The 22,512-nt window shown below is 42.8% G+C and overlaps 1 protein-coding gene across 1 annotated transcript in view; it reads left to right on the forward strand.

The window, feature by feature from the left end:
- Positions 1–22,512, forward strand: part of PPP1R14C (protein phosphatase 1 regulatory inhibitor subunit 14C) — an 80,426-nt gene that overhangs the window by 52,166 nt on the left and 5,748 nt on the right. Inside the window, exons 2-3 of the mRNA XM_045544565.1 lie at positions 2,799–2,882; positions 4,890–4,922. Coding sequence (XP_045400521.1) covers positions 2,799–2,882; positions 4,890–4,922 — 117 coding nt within the window. The remainder of the gene's footprint in view (positions 1–2,798; positions 2,883–4,889; positions 4,923–22,512) is intronic.

The raw sequence follows: 22,512 nt of genomic DNA on the forward strand, positions 1-22,512 counted from the left end.
CCTAACGGAGAGCCATGTGCAGTCCCGGTGAGAGGATGCCTGGTCCAAGGTGCCCACTGTGTCAGATGGGGCTTTGCGCTGCCACGAGGCAAAGCCCATTTCCCCAAACTTGGCTGGGCGCCAGAAGTGTTTGACTCATGTCTGCAGGGAAACCCCGTGGCTGTGCTGTGCTGAGAGGGCAGGAGTTTCTCACTGTTCTTTTATGTCCTGTAAGAATAGCAGACACAGATCTCCCCTTACCTGGGGTTCCTTTAGCAGGTTCTATATCCAGCTTCCTTTGCTAGATTTCTTAAACCATGACATAAATATATACTTTGTGTCCACGAAGTATAAATCCTGAACCCAAAGGATGGTTTGTAGGGAGGAGGGAGGAAACTCAGGGGAGGCTGTGTAGACTGTTACACAGAGCGAAACTTGGGGCTTTATTTATTTGGCTCAGCTGAAACCTGCTGTGGGTGTTTTGGTGTTATGCGGTCGTTATTAAAGCCAAACCATGCCGTGGACACAGCCGGATTGATCTGTAGCCGCGTTTACTAGAGCACATGCCAACCTCCCAAAGGTGCCACCCCCTAGCACCACCGCCGTGGCAACCAAATTCCAACGTGAGTTTTGGGGGGAACATACATTCCAACCTTAGCGTATCCTTTTTTTCATCTTTTGTTATTGTGATTATATGACAGATTTTTGACTCTAATAAGATTAGGGATGTTAGAATTGCCCCACTAGTTTAGGTTCCATTTTCCTTCTGGGTTTGTTTGTTGTTTTTTTTTTCTTTTTTCCTGAGCTTTTAAATATGGATTGTGTGTCTTCCAATAATTTCAGAAATACTAATCAGCATTCAGCTGTCTTAGCCCTGTGCTAGGTACTATTCTGAGATCTTAACATCAATTAATTAATTTGATCCACACATTAACTTTATGAGGTACTTGTTATTTACTATCCCATTGTTTATAGGTGAGGAAACTGAGACCAGAGAAGTTAAGAAACTTGCTCAGAATCACACCGTGAGTTAGTGGCAGAGCTGGCCTTTGACCCGGCCTGGCCAGCTGTAGAGTCCGTGCTTCTAGTACCAGAAAGGTCACCTTCAGCCTTTTCCTCATCAGAACATTTCAACCTCCTATTTCTCAATTGTCAGCTTCTGCTAAGATTGTCAAGTACAAACACGAGAATTATGTTGAGGGCTACAAAACCTCTCTTCCATTAGGTAGAGCTGCACAGGTGAGACCTAAAACACTCACATTGATACCTGCTGGTTTTGAAGTGGGGAGCAGCCAAACAAAGGATCTAAACAGAAATTCTCCACAGGAGCAGGAACGAGTCACTAGGGACTCACGGGGAGGGTTGTTTCTGGAACTTTCTGGCCCATGGAGGGCCTGCCCTCAGGAGCTGGTGTTGCTGAGGGGACTGTGTCATATTCCTCGATTTCCCCAATGTACTGGGGGCTCAGTCTGGTGTTGGAACATACACACACAAAAGGTTGAGCACCGTTACTTAATAAATGCATTTTACTAGAAAGGAAATATTCGGAAAGTCAGCCTTGCCTGGGAAGTGAACACAAACTGCTCACACAGAGCGGGTAAGCCCTGGGTGTCCCCATGTGCAGCTTTCTCTCCTCCTCTGTCCCCTCCTGCAGCCACTCCTCAGCCAGGCCCGTGGCTGGAAGGAACAGGGCTGCAGGGACTCCTGATGGGAAGATGAGATGCGAAGTGGCAGGACTCTCTTATTTTGAAATGCCATTTTTAAAGGTATAGAGAAGACTCAGGTACCAGAAGAGATGAGGTAGCCAAGATCCACCTTGTGCTGGAAGTTCAGATTCCAAATGAATGAGGTCTCTCACCGAATCCATCTGGCCGTTCTTGCCCTCTTTTCTGGACCGATGTCTTTGGTTGCAGGAATATTAAACTCGACCCGCATTGACTGAAACAATGAACGGGGTTTACTCCCCAGTAGGCAGGCTTCAGACGTGGTTTGACTTGGAGACTTGGTAATTTTATCTAGAACCTTGTTTTCTTATTCCTCCCGGCTCTGCCCACCATGGAGCCAGCCTCATCCTAAACTCAGCTTCTCCCGGTGGTGGCATGGTGGCTGCCAGCAATTTCCAGGTACACGCGCTTCCTCAGCCCGCTCGCAGTGTGAAGGAGTGAGGAGGATGCTCTTGTCCAAGAAACGTCTTTTCCGGCGCCCCCTTGGGTCTCAGTTGAATCACACGCCCTCTTCCTGAATCAGTAACTGGGCTGGGAAGGTGCTGATGTGCAAAATCCCAGGTGGAATCAGGTTTTCCAGAGACCCAGAGCTGGGAAGGGAGAGCTGGACCCCTGAGTAAAGACCGGGGGAGTCTCCCAGTAAAGGGTGGATGTTAAGTAGGAATTGCGGCTCTCACTATGCTTTCTGTGATCTTCCAGTCCCCCATTGTAGACTTACGGGTGCAGCTTCCTGCTAGAAAGTAGAAAATGATCATGTTTGAAATATTACTTTTTACTGCTTTGTGTCTCTTAATTCTCCTTTGTTCCCACCCTCGCTTCCTATTCTCCCTGCCTGTGTTTTTCCTCCCTTCCTTCCTTGTCCTTTCTCCTTCCCCATCCTGTCTTTCCTTTTCCTATCTTTTCCCCTTTCCTCTATCTTCCCCTCCTTCTCCTCCCTCCCTCCTCTTCCCCCTAGTCTCTCCCTCCCCCTTATATCCATCCTCCTCTCAGTTGATGATCTAGTCATTTATTAACTCAACCAAGTTGGTTTGGTGCAGTTCAGTTTCTCACTAAATTAAATGCTGCCATTCCCCCCCCCCACCCTCTTCCCTGCAGGAAGAAGAAATGCCAGATGTAGAAATCGATATTGACGATCTTCTCGATGCAGACAGTGAGGAAGAGAGAGCTTTAAAATTACAGGTAAGCAGTATTCTAGAACCTTCTGATCATGGATGCCTGAATTCATTTGGTTCTCCAGAACTTGGCATGAACTGATGGTGCCCTGTGGTGGTGTTGGCAACGGCAGTTTGCAGAGAGGACAGCAGTGGGCTGCTAAGTATTCACCCTCGGGAACTTCATCCCTGATGACAAAGCAGCTCCTGGCTGCAGTCAGTTCTCAAAGCACCTTGTGAGTGTGACGTTTTCCAGCCTTGTTTTCTTGGGGAAAGAGCTGGTTCTGCCCCCAAAGATCCATTAGCCAGGGGAGAAAGTGCTTCCTCACCATGTGTGGGAAGGAGAGGGGCTGAGTATCCAAGCCCAGGGCTCTGGCTTCAAAGCTGTGGATTCTATCATTCATGAAGTTAATGTCTAGTAAGATTGCTTATGATATAATTCTACTTATTAGTAGTAAACTATCTTTTAATGGAAGACACTGACCGACAGCATTGCGGTACAACAATGGATATTGAGATGTCTGATATTTCCTCAGTGGAGAGCAGTAAAATACAGTACTTATTTCTCTTCCCACAGCAGGTCAAATATATCATTTTAAAAGCTGCATTTGGGAGTTTCTAAAACCAATTAACCTTTACCTGCCATTGTTCTTAATGTCTACTGATAATTACTGTTAATGGCTGTTGGTTATTGCCAATGGCAAAGGGTCACTAAAGCAATCAAAGGGCACATTTAATGTGTTAATGTGTTTAATGTATTAATAATTACCAAGTCCCTTGAGGGGTGAACAGTCTTAGTTATAAAGATTATTTCTTGTAGATATATTTCATTGGGAAACAATAGCACCCCAGTTATAAAGTTAAAAAGAAAAGATAAAGCAGACACCAGTTCTATGGAACATGTAATGACATTAAAAAAGTTTTGTTAAAATGGGCTGGGCACAGTAGCTCACACCTTCAATTCCAGCACTTTGGGAGGCCGTGGAGGGAGGATCACTTGAGGAGGTCAGGAGTTCAAGACCAGCCTGAGCAACATAGCAAGACCCCATCTCTACAAAAAGTAGAAAAATTAGCTTGGTGTGATGGTGTGCGCCTGTAGTCCTAGCTACTCAGGACACTGAGGCAGATGGACCACTTGAGCCCAGGAGTTTGAGGTTACAGTGAGCTGTGATGATGCCACTGCACTCTAGCTCAGGAGGCAACAGAGAGACCATGTCTCCCAAAAAATAAGGTTTTATTAAAATTGAAAACGGGCTTTGGAAGCTATCATCAGGTCACCCCCTACCCTCCAACTTTCCAGGTGAGGATATCAAAGCCTGCAGAGATTATGTCCCAAGCTGGTCTGTGGCTGAGTCAGTCAAACCCCTTGCTATCCGAGTCCAGTGTGATTGTCACCATCTCACACAGGCTGTCTCAACATTAAGTATATCCAGTTTAATATTAACCAGGTTGCTAACCCAAAGGAAAGGTGTGTGCGTGCATGCAGGTGTGCATAAAGTCAGGGTAAAAGTCATGGGCCAGGTGGGTGGGTTTGAAACAACCTGGACCCCTCTGGGTTACATTCAGTCAATGGAAGGAAAACTGGAATGTGGGGATAGGGTTCCTGTGGAAGGCTGCTCACCTGGCTTTTGAGCTGCCGAGTTAGTCCTCACCTTTCTGCAGACTACGTACGACCTTAGTATCCCCATCCTTCTATATTAATAAAATAAGCTCTTTCCTCAGTAAGGTATTTATAACTTCATCAAAGGTTATATTTTGCAGTGCTATAGTAGCATAAAAAAGAAATATTTTCCTATTCAAAAAACTTTTCATGTAGCATGTATGTGTACATGCACTGAAGAACACACTAAGGGTGCAACTTTTTCTGTCTTCACACTTCACAACTGATGCTGAAATAAAGCTTGTTTCTAGATAGTAGGAAATCTTGATTTAACATCATAAAAATGATATAATGATGAAATGATTTTTAACTTCACTTTTAAATGATATTGAATTTTAAAATAATAAAACTGACTTTTTGTATGTTTCATTCTAGGAAGCTCTTGTAGACTGCTACAAACCAACAGAGGTAAAAGAACCACTTTTCCTAAATGCCATGTTTGAATGGTTTTATTAAATCAATTTGTCTATTTTTAAAGCTAAACCACAATACGTGGGTTTGATTATGTGTATACTAATTAGTAGTTATTATCCATGAGTGCTTATGTTTAAATAGTACTAACTTCATTATTTCTAAGCCTAAACATGTCTAGTTCAGAAAGACTTAAAACTAATGGAGCAGAGTGTGTTGCTTGCTTTAGATTACAGTCAAACTTTAAAGGAAATTGTGAGAAGGTTTGAAATCATTTTAGTAAAAGTTTTAGGTTTATAACTACATTCTATTAGTTTATAGACATGCTTTTTTAAAAAGCTTAAAGTCAATTCTGTCTTTCCAAAGAATTACCTTTTTTGGGGGAAAAATGTTATGTTTTGTTTGGGTATTTATCAAGTGTATAAATATTAGTGTAAAAAACAATGGACATTGATCTGATTAGACCAATATTAGCAATATGCAATATCAGCATTTAATGGAGACTCTAATGACTTAGAGCACAGCGTAGAAATTAAGGTTTGAAAATATTAGCAAAATTCAGTTATGAAAATACTGGCAAAAGAAGTACTTTCCATTTGTTCTTGTGATAAATCAGAGAAATTAGAAGATCCATCAGATGTTTTGGAGTCTATTTGTAACCTCAAAGCAATGGTTCCATCAGCAAAGTTTCTCATTTTCAAAGAGGTATAATTTCAAAGGGAGAGGAAAGCACACTTTTACAAGAGTGTGTAAGATTTTAATGACTTGGTTTGAGGCTAGTTACCTATTTGAGCTTTGTTTTTATGACTTCCAGTGTTAGTTAAATCTTTCAGTCATAAATATTTTTAATTTTAGTTGTCAAAATATGTACTTTCAAGTCAATGTAATAGGTATTCATAGTTTTGAAAACCAAAAATTATTATGAGGCTTATAAAGAGAAAAGAGTAGTGCCTTTCCCCACCCATCAGGCCTCCGCCCTAGAGGTATATAGTTTATATTTATGTATTTTTATACAATAGTACTTTTAGCTAGTTCCCTGCTATTTACTCTTGCATTCTTAAATGTGCGTTTGCTACTGGTTTTTCATTTGTTGAATAAAGGGAAAGATGATAGCTCTTTTATTCTCCATATAATTCTTTTCCCTCTATCCCCTTATCAGAGTTATTTAACAGCATTTTGTTAAATCAGTGGTCAAGGTTTATATTATTATGATTTAAACAAATATTTTTCACTGCTGAGCCAACAACGAAATATGCTCATGGCTCCTCCTTTTGAATAGCCCTTTGTTTTTCCTGGAGTTGATAACCACCTTGACTTTTATTTTGTCTAGTACCAATTGCTGTTATTCTGTTGAACTCTCCAGTGTCGTTGTCAAACATGGACTATCTTTCCTGTCTGCTCAAACACATCATTACCAGTCCGCTGTCCCAGACTTTGCTCCTGGAGCTTCCATATAATAATATAGAGTTTGTCTCTGGGTCCACTGAGTAGCTGGGTCCTCTTCTATTCTTGTGCTGGGTACTTTGTAAGCTCTCTTAGTCAGAAGGCATGTCTTTCAGTTTTCCAGAAATTGTCTTTTATTATTTCTTTATTATTTTTTTAAATTTCTGCCTCACTATTCTATATTTCTGGCTCTCCTGTTATTTAGATGTTGTGTCTTTTAGATGGAGCCTCTGATTTCTTCTTTTCCCTTTTATTTTTCATCTCCTCAATCTTTTGTTCTACTTTTAAAAATATTTCCCTGACTTTATTTTCAGGCGTTTTTACTGATATTTTAAAATTTCTTATTTCTAATATCCAAGAGTTCTTTCTTGATCTCCATTCACTCTTTTGTTTTAGTATTTCTTCTTGTTTCATGGGTGCATTTTATTCTCTCTTCTCTTTGAGGATATTAATCACATTTTCTTTTCTTTGTTTTTGTTTTTAAGATTATTCTGTGTTCTGCATTGTCTCTATTTTCTTTGAATCCTACCCTTTTCCTGCCTATTTTATCTGTCTGCTGGTTTTTGGTAGCATCCCCATATTTGACCAAGAGGAGACAGTAAGCGGATTGGCATGTGTGTGTATGGAGTATGGTTTGTCCATTGGTGGGTCTCACTGTGGAGTCACCAGGTCTCAAGCCAGACTTTTTCATGATCTGTGGTATGTGGAGTAGAAGGACTCTGCAAAGAGTTAGTATTTGATTATCTATTTTCTGGAGAGATTCAGGTTCTTTTAGAGTTTGACCCTCTAATCTCTTGCTTGAGGGTTGGCAGTCTGACTTCAGGCTTTCTGGAAGCAGAGAGGAGCAGGCAGGAGGCCTTACTGTTTAGCTCTTCGGGGAATAGAGCTTCTTTATTTAGTGCTAGCTGGGGAATGAATATAGGAGTTAAAACAACTAAATATTTGGAGAGTGCTTTTACATTGTGTGACTGGTTAGATAAGAACAGTAGGATTGTAGTCAGGAAAAGTGATAGATTATGCAAATGAATGAACATGTGACATGGGGGGGAGGGCTGCTGCAAAGAGTAAACCAGACTCATCATTTACCCATTTTATTATTCCTAATTCTTTGGTTTTGCTCATAGGCAGAGAAGCTCATGCTTTGGTTACTTGGCTGGGAAAGTCTGGGCTTGCAGATTTCTCTTTTGACTGGCTCTGCAGGCAGCCAAGAGTAGAAAGGCTCTCCACTTCCTCACTGAAACCAGCCCTGCTCTCTCCCCAGTTTTCTGTACTGTCTGGGGAACAAAATATTTACACTAGTTAGCAGCCATGCAGTTAGATGAAAATGACGGGTCTTGCCCCCTGGAACAAAAGTATTCCTCATCTGGTTTCTATCCAGGGGCTTAGGAGATGAAAGGATGTAATATTTGAATATTCTTCAGAGTCCCAAAGAGAAGAAAGAAGAAAAACGAGTTGGAATTTCCAAGTGAACATCTCTGTTCTTTTTTTAGCTCATAGTGTCTAGGAATGGAAATGATGTAAAATGCTTAGGAATTTCATTCAAGTTCATTTATCTATCAAAGGATTACTTCAGAAAGGCCGGACAGTTTTGCCTTTGAGCTTATGTTCATAAGAAACAGTTTTTATTGATGATAACAATACTAGGTTATGTTTTCCCAGAGCTCTGTAGTTCACGTTGCACTAACATGCATTTTTTATTTAATCCTCACCATTATTGCTGGAAGTAAAGAGGGTGTGAGTAACTTGCCCAAGATGTCAGAGATGTGAGCAAGGGTGCCAGGACTGAACCCGAGGTTCTGATAGTTGATCCGGTGCTTTCTTTCCAATCTGCCAATCTTCCTGAGCTATTTGGCTCAGCAAAAGATTTGGGACTTTGTTATCAGTTAATGAATTTGAGGCATAGAAGGGGTCTGCAATTTCCCTGAGTTCACACAGTTGGTAAGTAGAGAAGTCAGGATATGTATTATAGCACATAACATAAAATCTCACACATATTAGGTCCTTAACGTGCTAGTTGAACCTGATTCTATACAAGTTAATGCTTCTCCATCATATGTGACATATGCAAAATGCCCAAATTCACTAATAATGATATTCTTGAATTAGTAAATTTGAAGATAAGACTTTAAAGAATCTGCTAATTTCCCAGAAGTGATATTGTTGTTGGTGTGTCACCTTCTGTCATTTACTTAGGGTCCATGGTTTCGACCTATGTGGGCCACTGGCTAATAAGGAAAGAACTTACGTCTCCCCATTTTTATTCATATCCAGACTGTGGACTTTTGACATGTAAATCTTCCTGGCTTGGACCCTTCAAAACACAGCAACAGAACTGGTCACCACACTAATGTATTAGTGATTGATTAGTAAAAATGGTGTTTTGATTGTTTCCTTTTGAGTAAACACCATTTCTGATATAGTTGATAATGAAATAAAGCCAAGTTAAGGGTAGCAAAAGGATGTTTCTATATAATTCAAGAAGAAAAAGAGTAATTTTATTTTTGATGTTACTGGATTTGAATGATCAGTAGAGGTGGGCTAGAGGATGTGGTGTAAACCAGGGTTGGGGGTTTGGGAGCCTGCAAGCCAGGTAGGGAGGAGTTCCTCGTCCTTTTTCTCTTTCTTTGCATGGTTTCCAATCTTGGGATTACAGAGGACCACCTCGATTGTAATGAAATGATGGACAGAAAATGCACTTAATGTGGGCTTGAGGGCATCTGCGTTACCATCTGTTGGGGGAGTTGTCTGTCCAATCAATGAGCTTTTTTTTTTTTTAAAATCTCTTTTTATAGTTGTCCATGCTATTGCTCTCTGATAAACACCATGTTTTTCCTTTCATGCATTTATTTCATTTTTTGAACTAGAGGTTGTGATATAACCTATCATTTTAACAATCAAAGCCTATAAATTGATATGCATCTGTTCATCCAGAATGACTAAGTCTGAGAGTAGATGGAGAGAGTCATTTCTGAGTCCCCATAATCTGCCAGGTAATGGAAATGTCATGGCCATGCGATGGTGCAGGAAAAAGTTACCTGATCTGGTTTTTGAGTAGAAATCAAGCAGTATTTTCTGAAAGGCAGGCCATCTCTGTTGTTCTTGTGTTGGCAGTACTTTTGCAGTGGTTTCATGTGACTGTCACTTTTCTGATGGGCTTTGGTGGTGGCTATTGTCAACTCATCCTGTTTACGTCAGATCTCTCCCCATTTAGCATTTAAACCTATCTTTTAAAGTTATTGTTCTTTTTATATACATATGGAAGTACTCACAGTCCTTCTGCATTGAGCTGTTTACAATGGAGAAAAAATATAAATGGGTATTTACAACACAGAAAAATCGTGTGGGTGACTGGAGGAGACACAGCTTGGCGTTTTACTATATTCTCTTTATTCATTTGCTCAACAAATGGTTACGGAACATCTGTGTGCCTGTAACTAATCTAGGGACTGAGACCTGGCAGTGAACTTCAACATCCTCTTTTAAAACAACCTCTTAGCAGGGCCACAGTTAACTGCGGTGGGAATTTAAATGCTCAAAGAATATTAAGATAGAAGTAACAGACAGATGTGCCAGGCTGTCAGCTTATTCAATGGTTTTCTAAGTCATGAACCAAATTGCTCAACAGAATGTGTTTTTCAGGGGATCTGCACGTGCTAGAGAAAGCAGAGGAAGCAGCCGTGTTACTCAGTTTAATGGATCTGAGTGTCCAAGGCAAGGAAACCCCTTTCTCATGTCAGATACTTTTTATATGGCTTCTCATGGAATTTACTCAAAAAAGACTGCAATCTTAGGCTGGGATGGGGCAAAAGAGCTTGAGTGCTAGATTAATAAACTGAAAAGACACTTTTTTTTGTTTGTTTTTTTGAGACAGGATCTTTCACCATCTCCCAGGTTAGAGCGCAGTGGTGTGATCATAGCTCACTGCAACCTCAAACTTCTGGGCTCAAGAGCTCCTCCTGCCTCAGCCTCCCAAGTAGCTAGAACTACAGGCATGCCATGCCCAGCTAATTTTTTTTATTTTTTGTAGAGACAGAGTCTCACAGTTGCCCAGGCTGACCTCAAACTCCTGGCCTCAAGCAATCCTCCTGCCTCAGCCTCCCCAAAGTGCTAGGATTATAGGCATGAGCCACTATGCCTGGCTGAAAAGATACCTTTTAAAAGCTGTCACCTTCAGAACAATGTTTCTGAATAGAGAAGGAATTGGGAACTTCCAAAGAAAGACCAGAATCAAATGAAAACTATATTCTAGTGGTTGTAGCCATTGGTTACAAAAAGCCTTATAATGTTTTAGTGTCATTGGGCAGGTAAGTATTAAAGGATTGGGGTTTATTAGCCAGAAACACATGTAGCTTTACTTAGGAGCCAAAAGGATTTTGGTCCCAGTATTCCAGTTGCTTACACACTTTCAGTAGGACTTGGGTACCAGGCCTCATCTGCCCAGGGTATAAGAGCCAGTATGTGCTGGAGCTGGCATCTAGACCATATTTGAGTCCAAATCCTATGCTCTGTCTCACTGCCTTTCTCTGAATTCTTACTAGGTGAGCACAAGGTCCATTTTGGAATATTTTTAAAGTTAATTAAAATTGTTTTCATTGAGGAAAATCAACCCAGAAATGTTAGGTAAGCTTGCCAAAGATGTGCAGTCATCAGGCAAAACCCTGCATTTATTTCCTGGTCTTTATTCAGCACCCTTTGCAAAGTTAGAGAACTATATACAAGACCCCCACCTTGCCCCTTACTTCTGACACCAATTGCTAGTTCATAGGTCCCAAGACCACCTTCAGGTTTGATAATTCACTAGAGAAACTCACTGAAATCTGCTATACTCATGGTTCTGGTTCATTACAGTGGAAGTTTATAGATTAAAATCAGGCAAGGGAAGGGACACTGGGGGCTGAGTCCAGGAAAGTTGCAAATGCAGAGCTTCCACTTGCCTACTCCTGGTGGAATGGTTGGCATTATTGTCTCAGCAGTGATGTGTGGCAATACCTAGAGAGTATTGCCAATCAGGGAAGCTCGCCTGAGCGTGGGTATCCAGAGGTTTTATTGGGGCTCGGTCACATAGACATGGTTGACTACCCACGTGGCTGGCCTCAGTCTCTAGCTGATACCACATGATCCAAAGCCCCACCCTCAGTCACATCCTTGGACTATCTGGTATGGCCCAACCCTCCAGGTAGACAAAGACACTTTGTACAGGCAGACATTCTAGGGGCTTAGAGCTCACCTCTCCAGAGCTGAGGGTGGGTAAATTCTTTGCTATAGGCTCTTAGAAGCAAGATGACTTGAGAATAATGATGATGGTGATGATGATAATAATGATGAAAATAAGGAAGAAAGATGGCATTATAGGAAAAGCCACATGGACCTTGCTTTTTGATGCATCCCCCCCACCCCCAGTAATTAATGATTGTTATTTTTAGAAAAGCAACAGTAGAGGAGGCACAGGCTTTAAAGGGCAGTGCACCTGGTTGGCATTTGCAGATGATTGATTGTGACTTTGTGGCCTTTTCTTATTCATTAAATTCAGAATGATCAACCCCATATTAAAACCAGCTCCACATTCTCTTCCTGTGATTAGACTTATCTAGACGGAAGAAAGAATGTAAATGAAAGACAATTTGACACATGCCTTTTGGGTGTCTATATGTTTAATAAAGAGAATTATCACCAAAAACAAATTCCAAAAAGTTTGGAAATGAGTTTTTTTAATTTGGGCAAGATTCGTGTATTTGCAGCAAATAATATTCTCCCTCGTGGATAGTAGGACACTTGGTGAAGTTACTTTAGTTCCTTAATGATTATAAAGTGGGAGATTGTAATTTTGCTGAATTTACTCCATTGATTATTTACAGTGGCTGGATTATTTATATGGATTTTATTTTATGTTTCCCGAACTGCAAGTGTAAAGATTCTGAGAAAGCTGTTAGTAAGTGAAGGGAGAATTAAGGGCTGTCAGGTAGACTCTGGGGAGGGCAAACGAACTGTTCTGCTGCACGCAAATAAAGGTTGGAATTTGGGTGAAAAATAAATTAGTCCGAGAGCAGTGGACTGGATCTTTAACACAGATTAGCGGGAGTTCTCTCACAGTGGAACAAATTAATATTTAAAGGCAGATAGTTAAGAAAATAAATGGACAACATAGTGTCAGTGGTTTTAAGTCAAAGGTCGGGGGCAGGGAAGAGGATGTGGTTAAGACCTTCAGGAATTTATCTTGGTGGAAGTTATGGCAACAGCAGCCACAAACCCTTCCCCATAACAGATTCATAAGCCTCTTTTCAGATAATGAAAAATGGGATCGGTTCTGGTGTGCCCAGGTAGTAGATGAACCTCAATAAAGATTAACAGCATGCCATCCCCCCAGAAAGAAGAGAGAAATCAAATATTTCTGTGGTGAGTGTGGACGGGCTGTGCTGTGGAGCCGACGAATGCCTGTGACTCCAGGGTGCAAATCCCAGCCTCACCCAGAGCCGGGGCCACCCTAAAGCTGAGCCCCAGGGCGCCCACTCACTGCCTGCCTGCTGGGCCTCCGGGTGACCCGGATATCCGAGCAGATAAGAGTTTCATGTGATTTTTAAATGCTTAGCTGTTTCTTTGGGTGAGGACATTTTGCCATTTGGGGCAGTTTGCAGGTGTCACCATAGCCTTTTCCAAGAGGCCCGTACTACCCTTCCCATTTTCCTCACTTATCTAAACTTGGTGGATCTGGAACTTCTCTCCCTCCACCCCATTCACACCTTACCTGATTCTCACCAGTCTGTTGAATGTCAGGCTTTTTGGAGGAAGTGTCAGGTAGCTACTTAGAACCTGGGTAGAGAGGACTCCATTTGCTGTCAGTTGGCAGGGGGACTCCTGTGAATATGCAGTTTTAAGGAAGCAACTGGGGCATGGGGGACAAAGAGGAGGCAGGGCTCAGAGCATCCACACGGATCCCAGCCTTGGGAATCCTCGCTGCTGTTTCTCTCCTCTCCATAAGGAGTGGATGGTATTCTTTTTGGAAAAGCAGGTTGAGCATCCAGAGTTCTTCTGAGCACCCTTTATTAGAGCTTGCAGAGTTTATACAGTCACTGTGGTTGGTGAAACCACTCTGAGCTGTGATTTTAAGCATTTCTTTTAGAAGTTCTTTTGTCAGGAAATACTTCCAATCCAAGGGATACTGCATGATATTGATTTATCTTAATTAACTTTTTAAATGACTCAAAATGCTTGAAAGAATGACCTAAGTATACTTTATGCACAAAACAGTGATTTGCAGTGATTCTGTGGTTTCTCCTTTTCCTATTTTCCAATGGGCGCATGTTTTTTAAGCAGCACATTATTTTCAATGAGTGTAGCAGATTAATTACTTTGAATGACTAGGGAAGGCTACGAGACACCTGGCTATGGTGATAATGACAAAATGTGTGTCCATCCGCTGCCTCTGGTGCAGGAGGAAGCAGGTGGGGGTAGGAGTGGGGGCAGACTGTGAAAGCCACAGAGCCCAGGGGGATGGCGGGTGGGGAGCTCACAGTAGGGCGTGGCTGCTGCAATGCCATGTCCCCGTGACAGAGCCACAAGGCAGAAACTTCAGAGCGAGAAAGGACCGTCTGCTTTCATGGCTGCTGCCAGATCTGGACTTCATTCTTTTTTACAAGTCTCTTATAAATCAGGTATTTGCGTGTTATATCAAATCAGTTTCCCAAGCTCCTTGGAAATGTTGTTTTTTTTTTACTGCCCTTTGATCTCCCCTCTGTGTGTGTGTTTCAGTGTGTGTGAGAGTGTGAAGGAACATTCTAGGCTCCACCCTTCCCTAAACGCTTCTCATCTTCCCTGACTCTCCCAGGTTGGCCTAGTTTTCCAGTGCTTGGAGGAGCATCCCTAGATCCTACGTAGTTGTTGGTCCAGTTGATACTTTGTACAGGTTTTTTCTTACTCAACTGACATTTAAAGATTCTATTAATAGTGTCCTCTCTTTCTGTTTCTTCTCTTTTATGCCACAGTTGTAGCAATTAATTGGTTCATTCATATATGCCTTTACTTTGCAAACCTTTACCGAGCCCCTCTTGTATATTGAGTTCTGTCCTAGAAAAACAAAGATCAGTAAGACTCTTGCAACCAAGTAGCAGTGACAAGGATGCACATGGATTATTGTGTATGCATTTTAACTGTGTAAATAATATATTGCAAGTTTTCTTTTTTGGCTTACTTATTTTGTCCAACATCAGATGTTTGAATTTATCCATGTTAATACAGGAGGCTCTAGTGTGTTCATTTTATTACTATACAGCATCCTTTGTATTAATATACTGTACTATATGTATCCATTCTTCTGCTGATACTCACTTAGGCTGTGTTCAGTTTTTAATTATTATGAACAATGGTGCAGTAGAATAATTATTATTGACTTGTTGTCCAAGATTTTCTCCAAGGAATACAAGAAATAGAGTTGCTCTTAAATGCTTGCACCAGCTTGCATCCCCCTCAACAGGATATAAGAATTCCCTTTTAACCTCACTATTCTCATACCTCGTATTGCTAAACTTTAAAATTTTTGCCAATCTGATGGTATCTTATTGTTTCAACATATCTTTTACTGATTGCTAGGGAAGTTGGGTACTTTTTTTTCCCCAACATGTTTATTGGCTATTTGTTTTTCATTTTCTAGGAATTTCCATTTCAAATTCTATGCCCACTTTTCTTTTGAGTTGTTGGTGTTTTTCCTGTTAATTTTTAAGAGTTCTTTATATATTCTGGATGACAATCCTTGACCTTGATGTAGGTTGCAAACTTGTCTGTGGAGCTTATTTTCACTTGTGTTGTCTTTTGTGTACAGAAGTTTTAATTTTAATTTAAGCCAAATTTCTTAATAATATCTTCTATGGCTTATGCTATTTAAAAAGTGTTATTTAAAAAATCTTTCACTACTTTAGTGTCCTAAATATAGTCTCTTTATATTTAGTTTTGAAAGTTTTCACTTTTGGCTTTTACACTCAGGTATTCAAACCCCTTTGAATTTATTTTCGTGTATTAGATATGAGGTAGGGATCTAATTTTGTGTGTGGCCATATTGTCCTAGTGCCATTTATTGAACATTCAGTTCGTCTGTTCCCCACTGCCCTGTACACCACTTGTGCCACAGCTCAGGTTTCCCTATATGTAGGGACTATTTCTGGCCGTCTACCCCTGCACGCTGTCTCAGTTACCAGGGCTTATAATAAGTTCTTAGTAAGGGTCCGGTGAGCTCATAATTTTCTTATTCAAACTGTCTTAACTATTTGCAAATATTTGTATTTTGACTGGAATTGCATTTAAATTTATGGCTTAATTTGGAGGAAAAAGAGGTCATGATAACGGTTTGTTGAGGACACAAAAAATGGAGCCTATAACTTCCTGAAGGGATGGGACAGGTTGGAGGAAGGGTAGGTGACAGTGAGCTCACTTTTGGTCATTAGAGACTGATCTGCCCGGGGGGCGCCCTGGTGGAGATCTCTGGCAGCCACAAGGAATGAGGATCTGGATCTCAGGGTGAAACCAGAGCTAGAGATGAGATCTGAGAGTCACCGGTGTTCCTGGCCTTGAGGAGCCTGGGAACAGCTTTGGAGAAGGCAGCATTTAGTCAGCAGGTGGTGGCAGTGGGGAGGGCCCAATGAAGGGGAGTAGGAGGTAGGTCAGAGATCCAAGCAGAGACCGTATAGTAAGTCTTCATGTAACATCATCGATAGGTTCTTGGAAACTACAACTTTAAGCGAAACAACATATAACAAAACCAATTTTACCAGAGGCTAATTTTTACAAACAAGAGTGAAGTTCCTACGGCATATTTCTGTTCACAAAAAATATCACCAAACTACTAAATAAAGACCAAAACACTTCTAATGTTAAACATTGAAATAAATGTGAGCTATATATGCATTTAAGAAGGATTAATAAAAACGGGTAAGATAACTCTTTGCCCAGTTTGTGGGGAATCAGTGAGTGACGGCGGTCACAGCAGTGGTGGGCTAAATCAAGGCACCAATGGTTGCAAAGCAGAAATTGTCAGGAGCACCTCCTCCCACCACAAAGTTCAAAAACAGACAGTAATTAATGTGGTGCAGGGTTGCCAAGCGCTTGAATACTGCATCATTTATTGTCATGCATTTGTGTGATTATCATATACTTTACTAATTTTTGTTTTACAATAATTTGTGTTCATTCATTCATCCATTTTCCAACCTGCTTATTCCAGTTCAGGGTCTTGGGTGGCTGCAGCCCATCCTGGCAGCTCAGGGTACCAGGTGGGAACCACAGCACACACCCACACACGCACCCACACACGCACCCACACTTACACTAGGGTTGCAGGGACACGCTGATAAACCTGAGGGGCACAGCTTAGGGCTGTGGGAGGAAACCAGGGTACCTGGAGAAAACCCACACAGACAGTGGGAATTGATTTGTTTTCTCAAATGATGTTATTTGAGGATTTGCCGCAGCAGGAAGTAGACAAGCTCCTTGAAAAACCCCAAAAGATCTATTATCACTATACATCCGCAAGAATGGCTGAAATGAAAAATACTGACAACTCGGAGTGTTGATGAAAATGTGGACACACTGGAATTCTCACACCTGCCTGGGAGAATGTGAAATGGAGCAATCACTTTAGAAAACTGTTCGGGGGTTTTAGAAAAAGTTAAACACACACATTCTACCGCTCAGCCACTACATTGCTAAGTATTTACTCAAAACAAACAAACAAAAATGACCACACAAATACTCATACAGGTATATTCCTACCTGCTTTATTCACAATGATCAAAAACTCAAAACGACCCAAGTGCCGTCCATCAGCAGATGGATGGGTAAACAAACGGCACGCCGTGTGGTGGGACACTGCTCCGCAATGCAAGGGCCAAAGTGCTGATGCACACGGCAATATTGACAAATCTCAGATATGTTGGGTTGGGTGAAAGAAGCCAGGCAAAAAACAGGACATAATGAATGATTCCATTTACATAAAATGCAGACTAATTTATAGTGACAGAATCCTGGGGCTGGGGCCAGATGAACTCTCAGAGGGAAGCAGGACATCTTTGGGGTGATGGAAACGTTCCGCATCTTGATTGTGATGGTGATTTCCTGGGCGTAACCAATTGTCAACACTCATCAAATGATACACTTTAAATAGACTAAATTATTGCTCGATGAAGCTGAAAACTTAAAAAAAGAAAGAAAAAAGGAAAGAAAAGTGTCCTTAGTAGTGTCAAATGAGGAGAACTGGGTAGGGGCAATGGATGTGGCAACGAGAACAGTCTTGATGATTAGGGGGCAGGTTGGGCAGGATTTCAGTGGGTAGGAAAGTCAGCACTCTGCTTCCCTCTTTTCTTCCTTTTCCTCCTTCCACTCCTTCTTTCCTCCTTTCTCCCTCCTTTGCTGCCTCTTTTCCTTCTCTTCTAATTTATGAGTTAGCTAGATTACGAAGGCTCTTGAGGTGTTTGTCATCCCCCTCAGGAAGAGGCTCTGAGGATAAGGTTCATCTCCTGGGGATAATTTTCAGTCTTCCTGGAGGCCAAGTTCTTTGCATGTCCGGCATCCCTTCCCCCATACTTGAAAATTAAGATGCTATGTTTATCATACGCATTTCAAGTCATTTTAATTTAGTTTGTAGTTAGACTATGATTACCTAACCTGGTTGCTTAATAAAAAAGATTTCTTACCCTGGGCAGTGAGGTGCAGAGGGAATGGTACCCCTCCTCCCCCAGGGCAGTGATTCTGGGTTCCTGATGCCTTCGTATGAACACAGAGTTTGAATCTCGGTCTGACCACACAGCAGCTCTGTGACCTCAGTCAAGGCCCCTCTGAGCCTATTTTGCAACACTTGTCATGATTAAATCAGACAGAATGTGAAAATAGCCAGAGTGCCTGTCCCACAAAAGCTGCCCAATAAGTATGAGCTAAATGTGAGCCCCAGACAGGTGTTCGGTGCCCCGAGATCACGGTGCTGTGCCAAGCGAAACAGAAATGCACACGCCATGGGAAAGACAGTCCCCGGGTGAATGAGCGTATTAACAAGGTGAATGCAGAGCATTCTCAGATCCAAAAATAGTGCCCAGGGCTGAGGTAGGGGGCCTGCCCCAGGGTCATTTAGAAAGGCATTTATGGAAGAAGGGAAGCTTTCAGTTGTTCTAAGGGAGGGAGGTTTGGTGGAGGGGAGGGTCGGCTCCCTCCACATGCAGAGCGATAGAGGCCATGTGCAAAGGCTCAGAGCAGACAGCAGGAGAAGGAAGAGCTAAAGGAGTAGGAGGTGCTTGTTGGTGCTGCTGCTGCTCTGTGTGTGTGTGTGTGTGTGTGTGTGTGTGTGTGTGTGTGTGTGTGTGTGTCGATGGGAGGGAGCTATTGGGAAATTCTGCTGAAGGAATGTTTCCAAGCCCATTTCGAACACTTCATGATGTGAAGAACAAATACACTCTGTAGCCACTTGTAGTCCCTTGAGGGCGGAAGTCACGCAGTGGAAGTGGCTGTGGAGTGGCTGGCTGTGGGCGCAGGTTATTGCTCAGACTGCAGGGAGGAGAGGCCACGGGCAGGGAATCTGCTGAGGTAGGTGCTCTGGGAACCGCAGCGTGGGACCAGGCAGGGCTGAGAAAGGCCAGTGTGGATTTTCTCAGCAATCGTATCCTCTGTCGCCTAAAGCTGGGAGAGCCGACCAGCACAGAGGGAGGAACGTTTGCAGGGTGACCGACAGCCTCCTCAGAAGAAACCCGTGTGTGCTGCTCCCAGCCTGGCGTCTGTGCCCAGGACTGAGCATGGTCTCACTGGTGTCACATAATTCTCACCTGCCTTCATCGTCAGACTTTCCCACAGGGACAGGGAGGAGCAGAAAGGCTACCTTTTCTTAGTGTAGTCAGAGTAGCGTATTACTGATCTGAATTTGTATGGACTGGATATGTTCTTATCTCACAGTTCAGCGTGGTCCCGATGGAGATGACGGTGACAGGGGTGAGCACTTGCACAGCTCTCACTACCGTCTGAGCACATCCCCAAACACATGACATGCATTAATTCATTCGGTCATTTAACTCTTACAGCAGCCCTGCGGGTAGCCTTTATTGTCATTGCTCCCACTTACACAAAAGGAAAACAGAGACTAAAATGATTAGTCTTTAAGTGGAGCATGAGGATTGGAACCAGGTCATCTGGCTCCAGAATGCCTCTCCCCACCACGTGTCTACACTGCTTCTTACCATGTGCCTGTAGGATGACTCCTTCCTTACAGGAACAAACCCATTAAGATTTTTTTAGGCATTTGTTTCAAAGGATCCTCCTATGTTTGTGATCCAAGGTCTTTATCTTCTGTGTTTCTGCTTCTTGCATCACCGTACAAGTCCCAGTCCTTGGGACACAGGGCCCCAGCCTCCTTCTGTGCCTGCAGGGTGTGTCCAGCAGGGCACGGCGGCTGGGATGCAGATTCTAAGGTACAGACCTGGGGTCTCTGAGGTAGCGTTTTGAGGAGCATTTGGACAAAAGCTGCTGAGGCATTCTTCAAAGCTGCTTGTCTTGAAAGATGGGTCAGGGCAAATGTTTGGCAGTTAGTTGAAATAGGATTTCAACTGTTAGGAAACTGGAATGGCCAGATCTTAGAAACTGCTGGAGAGACAGTTTAAAAACTTTCCCTTCAAGGAGTGACGGCAGAAGGAGAGGAAAAGGAGGGAGGAGGGGGGGAGAGGGAGAGGGAGCCAGCCCACCCAGAGCAGACATTCTGGGTTCTGTGGCCTTTGTTATCCAGAGCTTCTAGTCTTTCGAGGTCTCCTGGAGCTGTGACCCTCTATTGCCCTGTCATCTGCCGTGGGAGGCAGTGCAGGAGAAGCTGAGCTGGCCCGGCAGGGGCTCCGCGGGGCCCCTGTGCCCACACCCAGCACTGTGGCCCATGCCTGACCTTGGCAGGGCCCGCTCTGGGTTTAGTTCACTCTTCTTTCCCTGATTCCTAAGGTGGAAGCTGAGGTCCTCCCTAGTGGCCTGGGAGCTCCTGGAAGGCGGGGCCTCTGCCGCCTTCTGCTCTGCCTCTCGGCACCTGGGTAGAGTCTGGCACAGTGGGGGCTCAGTACACACGTCACAAACTCCGTCGGCATCAAGAGACATGATTCAAATATTTGCTTTGTGACCTTAGGCAAATGACTTGCAATGAACTGGAACACTGGTTTTTCTGAACTGTAAAACCTCTACTACCGTGGATTTAGTGTGGTGACATGTAAGGAGGCTGCCGAGAGAGGGCCTCCAGCAGAGCTCGTTCCCTTCTCTTCTTTGGTTGAGCACAGCCAGTGCCAGATCCCAGTACAGAACCCACATCCGCCAGGGGGTCCCTCGTCTGTCCTCACCCGCCCTTTTGGCCAGGGATTGAAAGGTCAAAAAGGAGTCGAGTGCCCTTTTTTGAGTATTGCAAAAGACCCTGCTCTTTGTGGTTAGAGAATTGCCTTAAATAAATTACCATTTTCATTTGGAAATCCTGCAACGGGGGAAGCAGTTGTGTTCATCCTTTCCTTCAGCCTGTTCAGGGCAAGCCCTAGTTACATGGGAAGAGGCTGTGTAAAGGCAGTAGTGAAACATCGGCTTAGAGACAGCCTGGCTTTTTACATATTCTGGGCCAGAAAGCAAGTCTCAAATTTAAAAGGATTCAGGTCATATAATGTATGTTCTTTGACTATAATGGAATTAGATTAGAAATCAGTAACAGAAAAATACCTGGAAAATCTCCAAATATTTGGAAACTCAATGACACATTTCTAAATAACCTATAGTCCAAAGAAGAAATCAAAAGGGAAATTAGAAGCTATTTTGAACTGAATGGAAATAAAAACACATCATATCAAAATTGTGAGATGCCACTAAACAGTGCTTAGAGGGGAACATACAGCAACAAATGTCTGTGTTAGAAAAGGTCTCAGATCATGACCTCAGTGTCCACCTGAGGAATCAAGAAGAACAAATTAAACCTAGAGTAGGGTAAAGAAAGGAAATAGAAAAGATGAAGACATAAATCAGTGAAATAGAAAAAGAAAATCAGTAAAAGAAACCTGATTCTCTGGAAAGGTCAACACAACTGATAACAGACACAGAGAGAAGACAAATTGTCAGGAATGAGAGAGGTGACTCCATCATAGTGTCTACAGATATGATGAACCACCTTGTGCCAGTAAATTCAACAAAAGGGAAATAGGCGTGTGACAGTGTGATATTATAAGAAGTACGTGTTTGATCTCTGCCCCTGGTTCTCGGCACAGAGCTCTAAAACCCTTGTAGTTTCCTGAGCAGTAAGGGTGCGAGGTGCATCTTTTGTTCTAACATTTGTTTGACCCCAGTTCCTGACCCAGAGCTCCTTGTCCTTTGGAATTTCTGGGGTGACAGGAGCATCTGTTGTTGTAATGAGGCAACTCTTGGTGGGCTTCTGGATGGGGACTGGTCACCAGAGAGACCAAGCCATGAGTAGAAGCTTGGAACTTTCAGCCTCCATAAAGGAGAGAAGGGCTGGAGATTGAGTTAAGAATAGATCCTGTCTACGTGATGAAACCTTCACGAAAATCCCTGAACCACGGGGCTCAGAGAGCTTCTGGGTTGCTGAACACATGGAGGTGCGGGGAGGTTTGTGTGCCTGGAGAGGGGGTGGGAGCTCTGCGCCCCTTCCCCATACCCCATCCTGTGCATCTCCCCATGTGGCTGTTCATCTGTATCCTTTATCATATCGTTTATTAATATAATACACCAATAAAGGTAAGTAAGTGTTTCCTTGAGTTCTGTGAGTTGCTCTAGCACATTACTGCAGCCAAGGCAGGGGCCATCGGAAACTCAGTTTGTAGCCGGTCAGTCAGAAGTATAGGTCACAACCTGAGACCTGGAATTGGCATCTGAAGTGGGGGGCAGTCTTGTGGGACAGGGTGTTCTAACTTTAACTCCAAGTAAATAGTGTCAGAATTGAATTGCACCATTGGCTCTGCTAAAGAGCTGCTTGGTGTGTAGGGAAACTCCCCGCCCCCTGCAAACCTCCCCACACATTTTGATGGCCGGAAATGTGCTGTGTTGACCGTGAGAGTAGGCAAAACAGTTTTGTTTTTCCTATCTCATATAGGTAAATTTCTTAAAAGATACAACGTTTCAAAACTTCCCCTCAAACAAACAAACAAACAAACAAACAAAA

This window comes from Lemur catta, chromosome 2 (assembly GCF_020740605.2).
Source record: "Lemur catta isolate mLemCat1 chromosome 2, mLemCat1.pri, whole genome shotgun sequence".
Classification (NCBI taxonomy): domain Eukaryota; kingdom Metazoa; phylum Chordata; class Mammalia; order Primates; family Lemuridae; genus Lemur; species Lemur catta.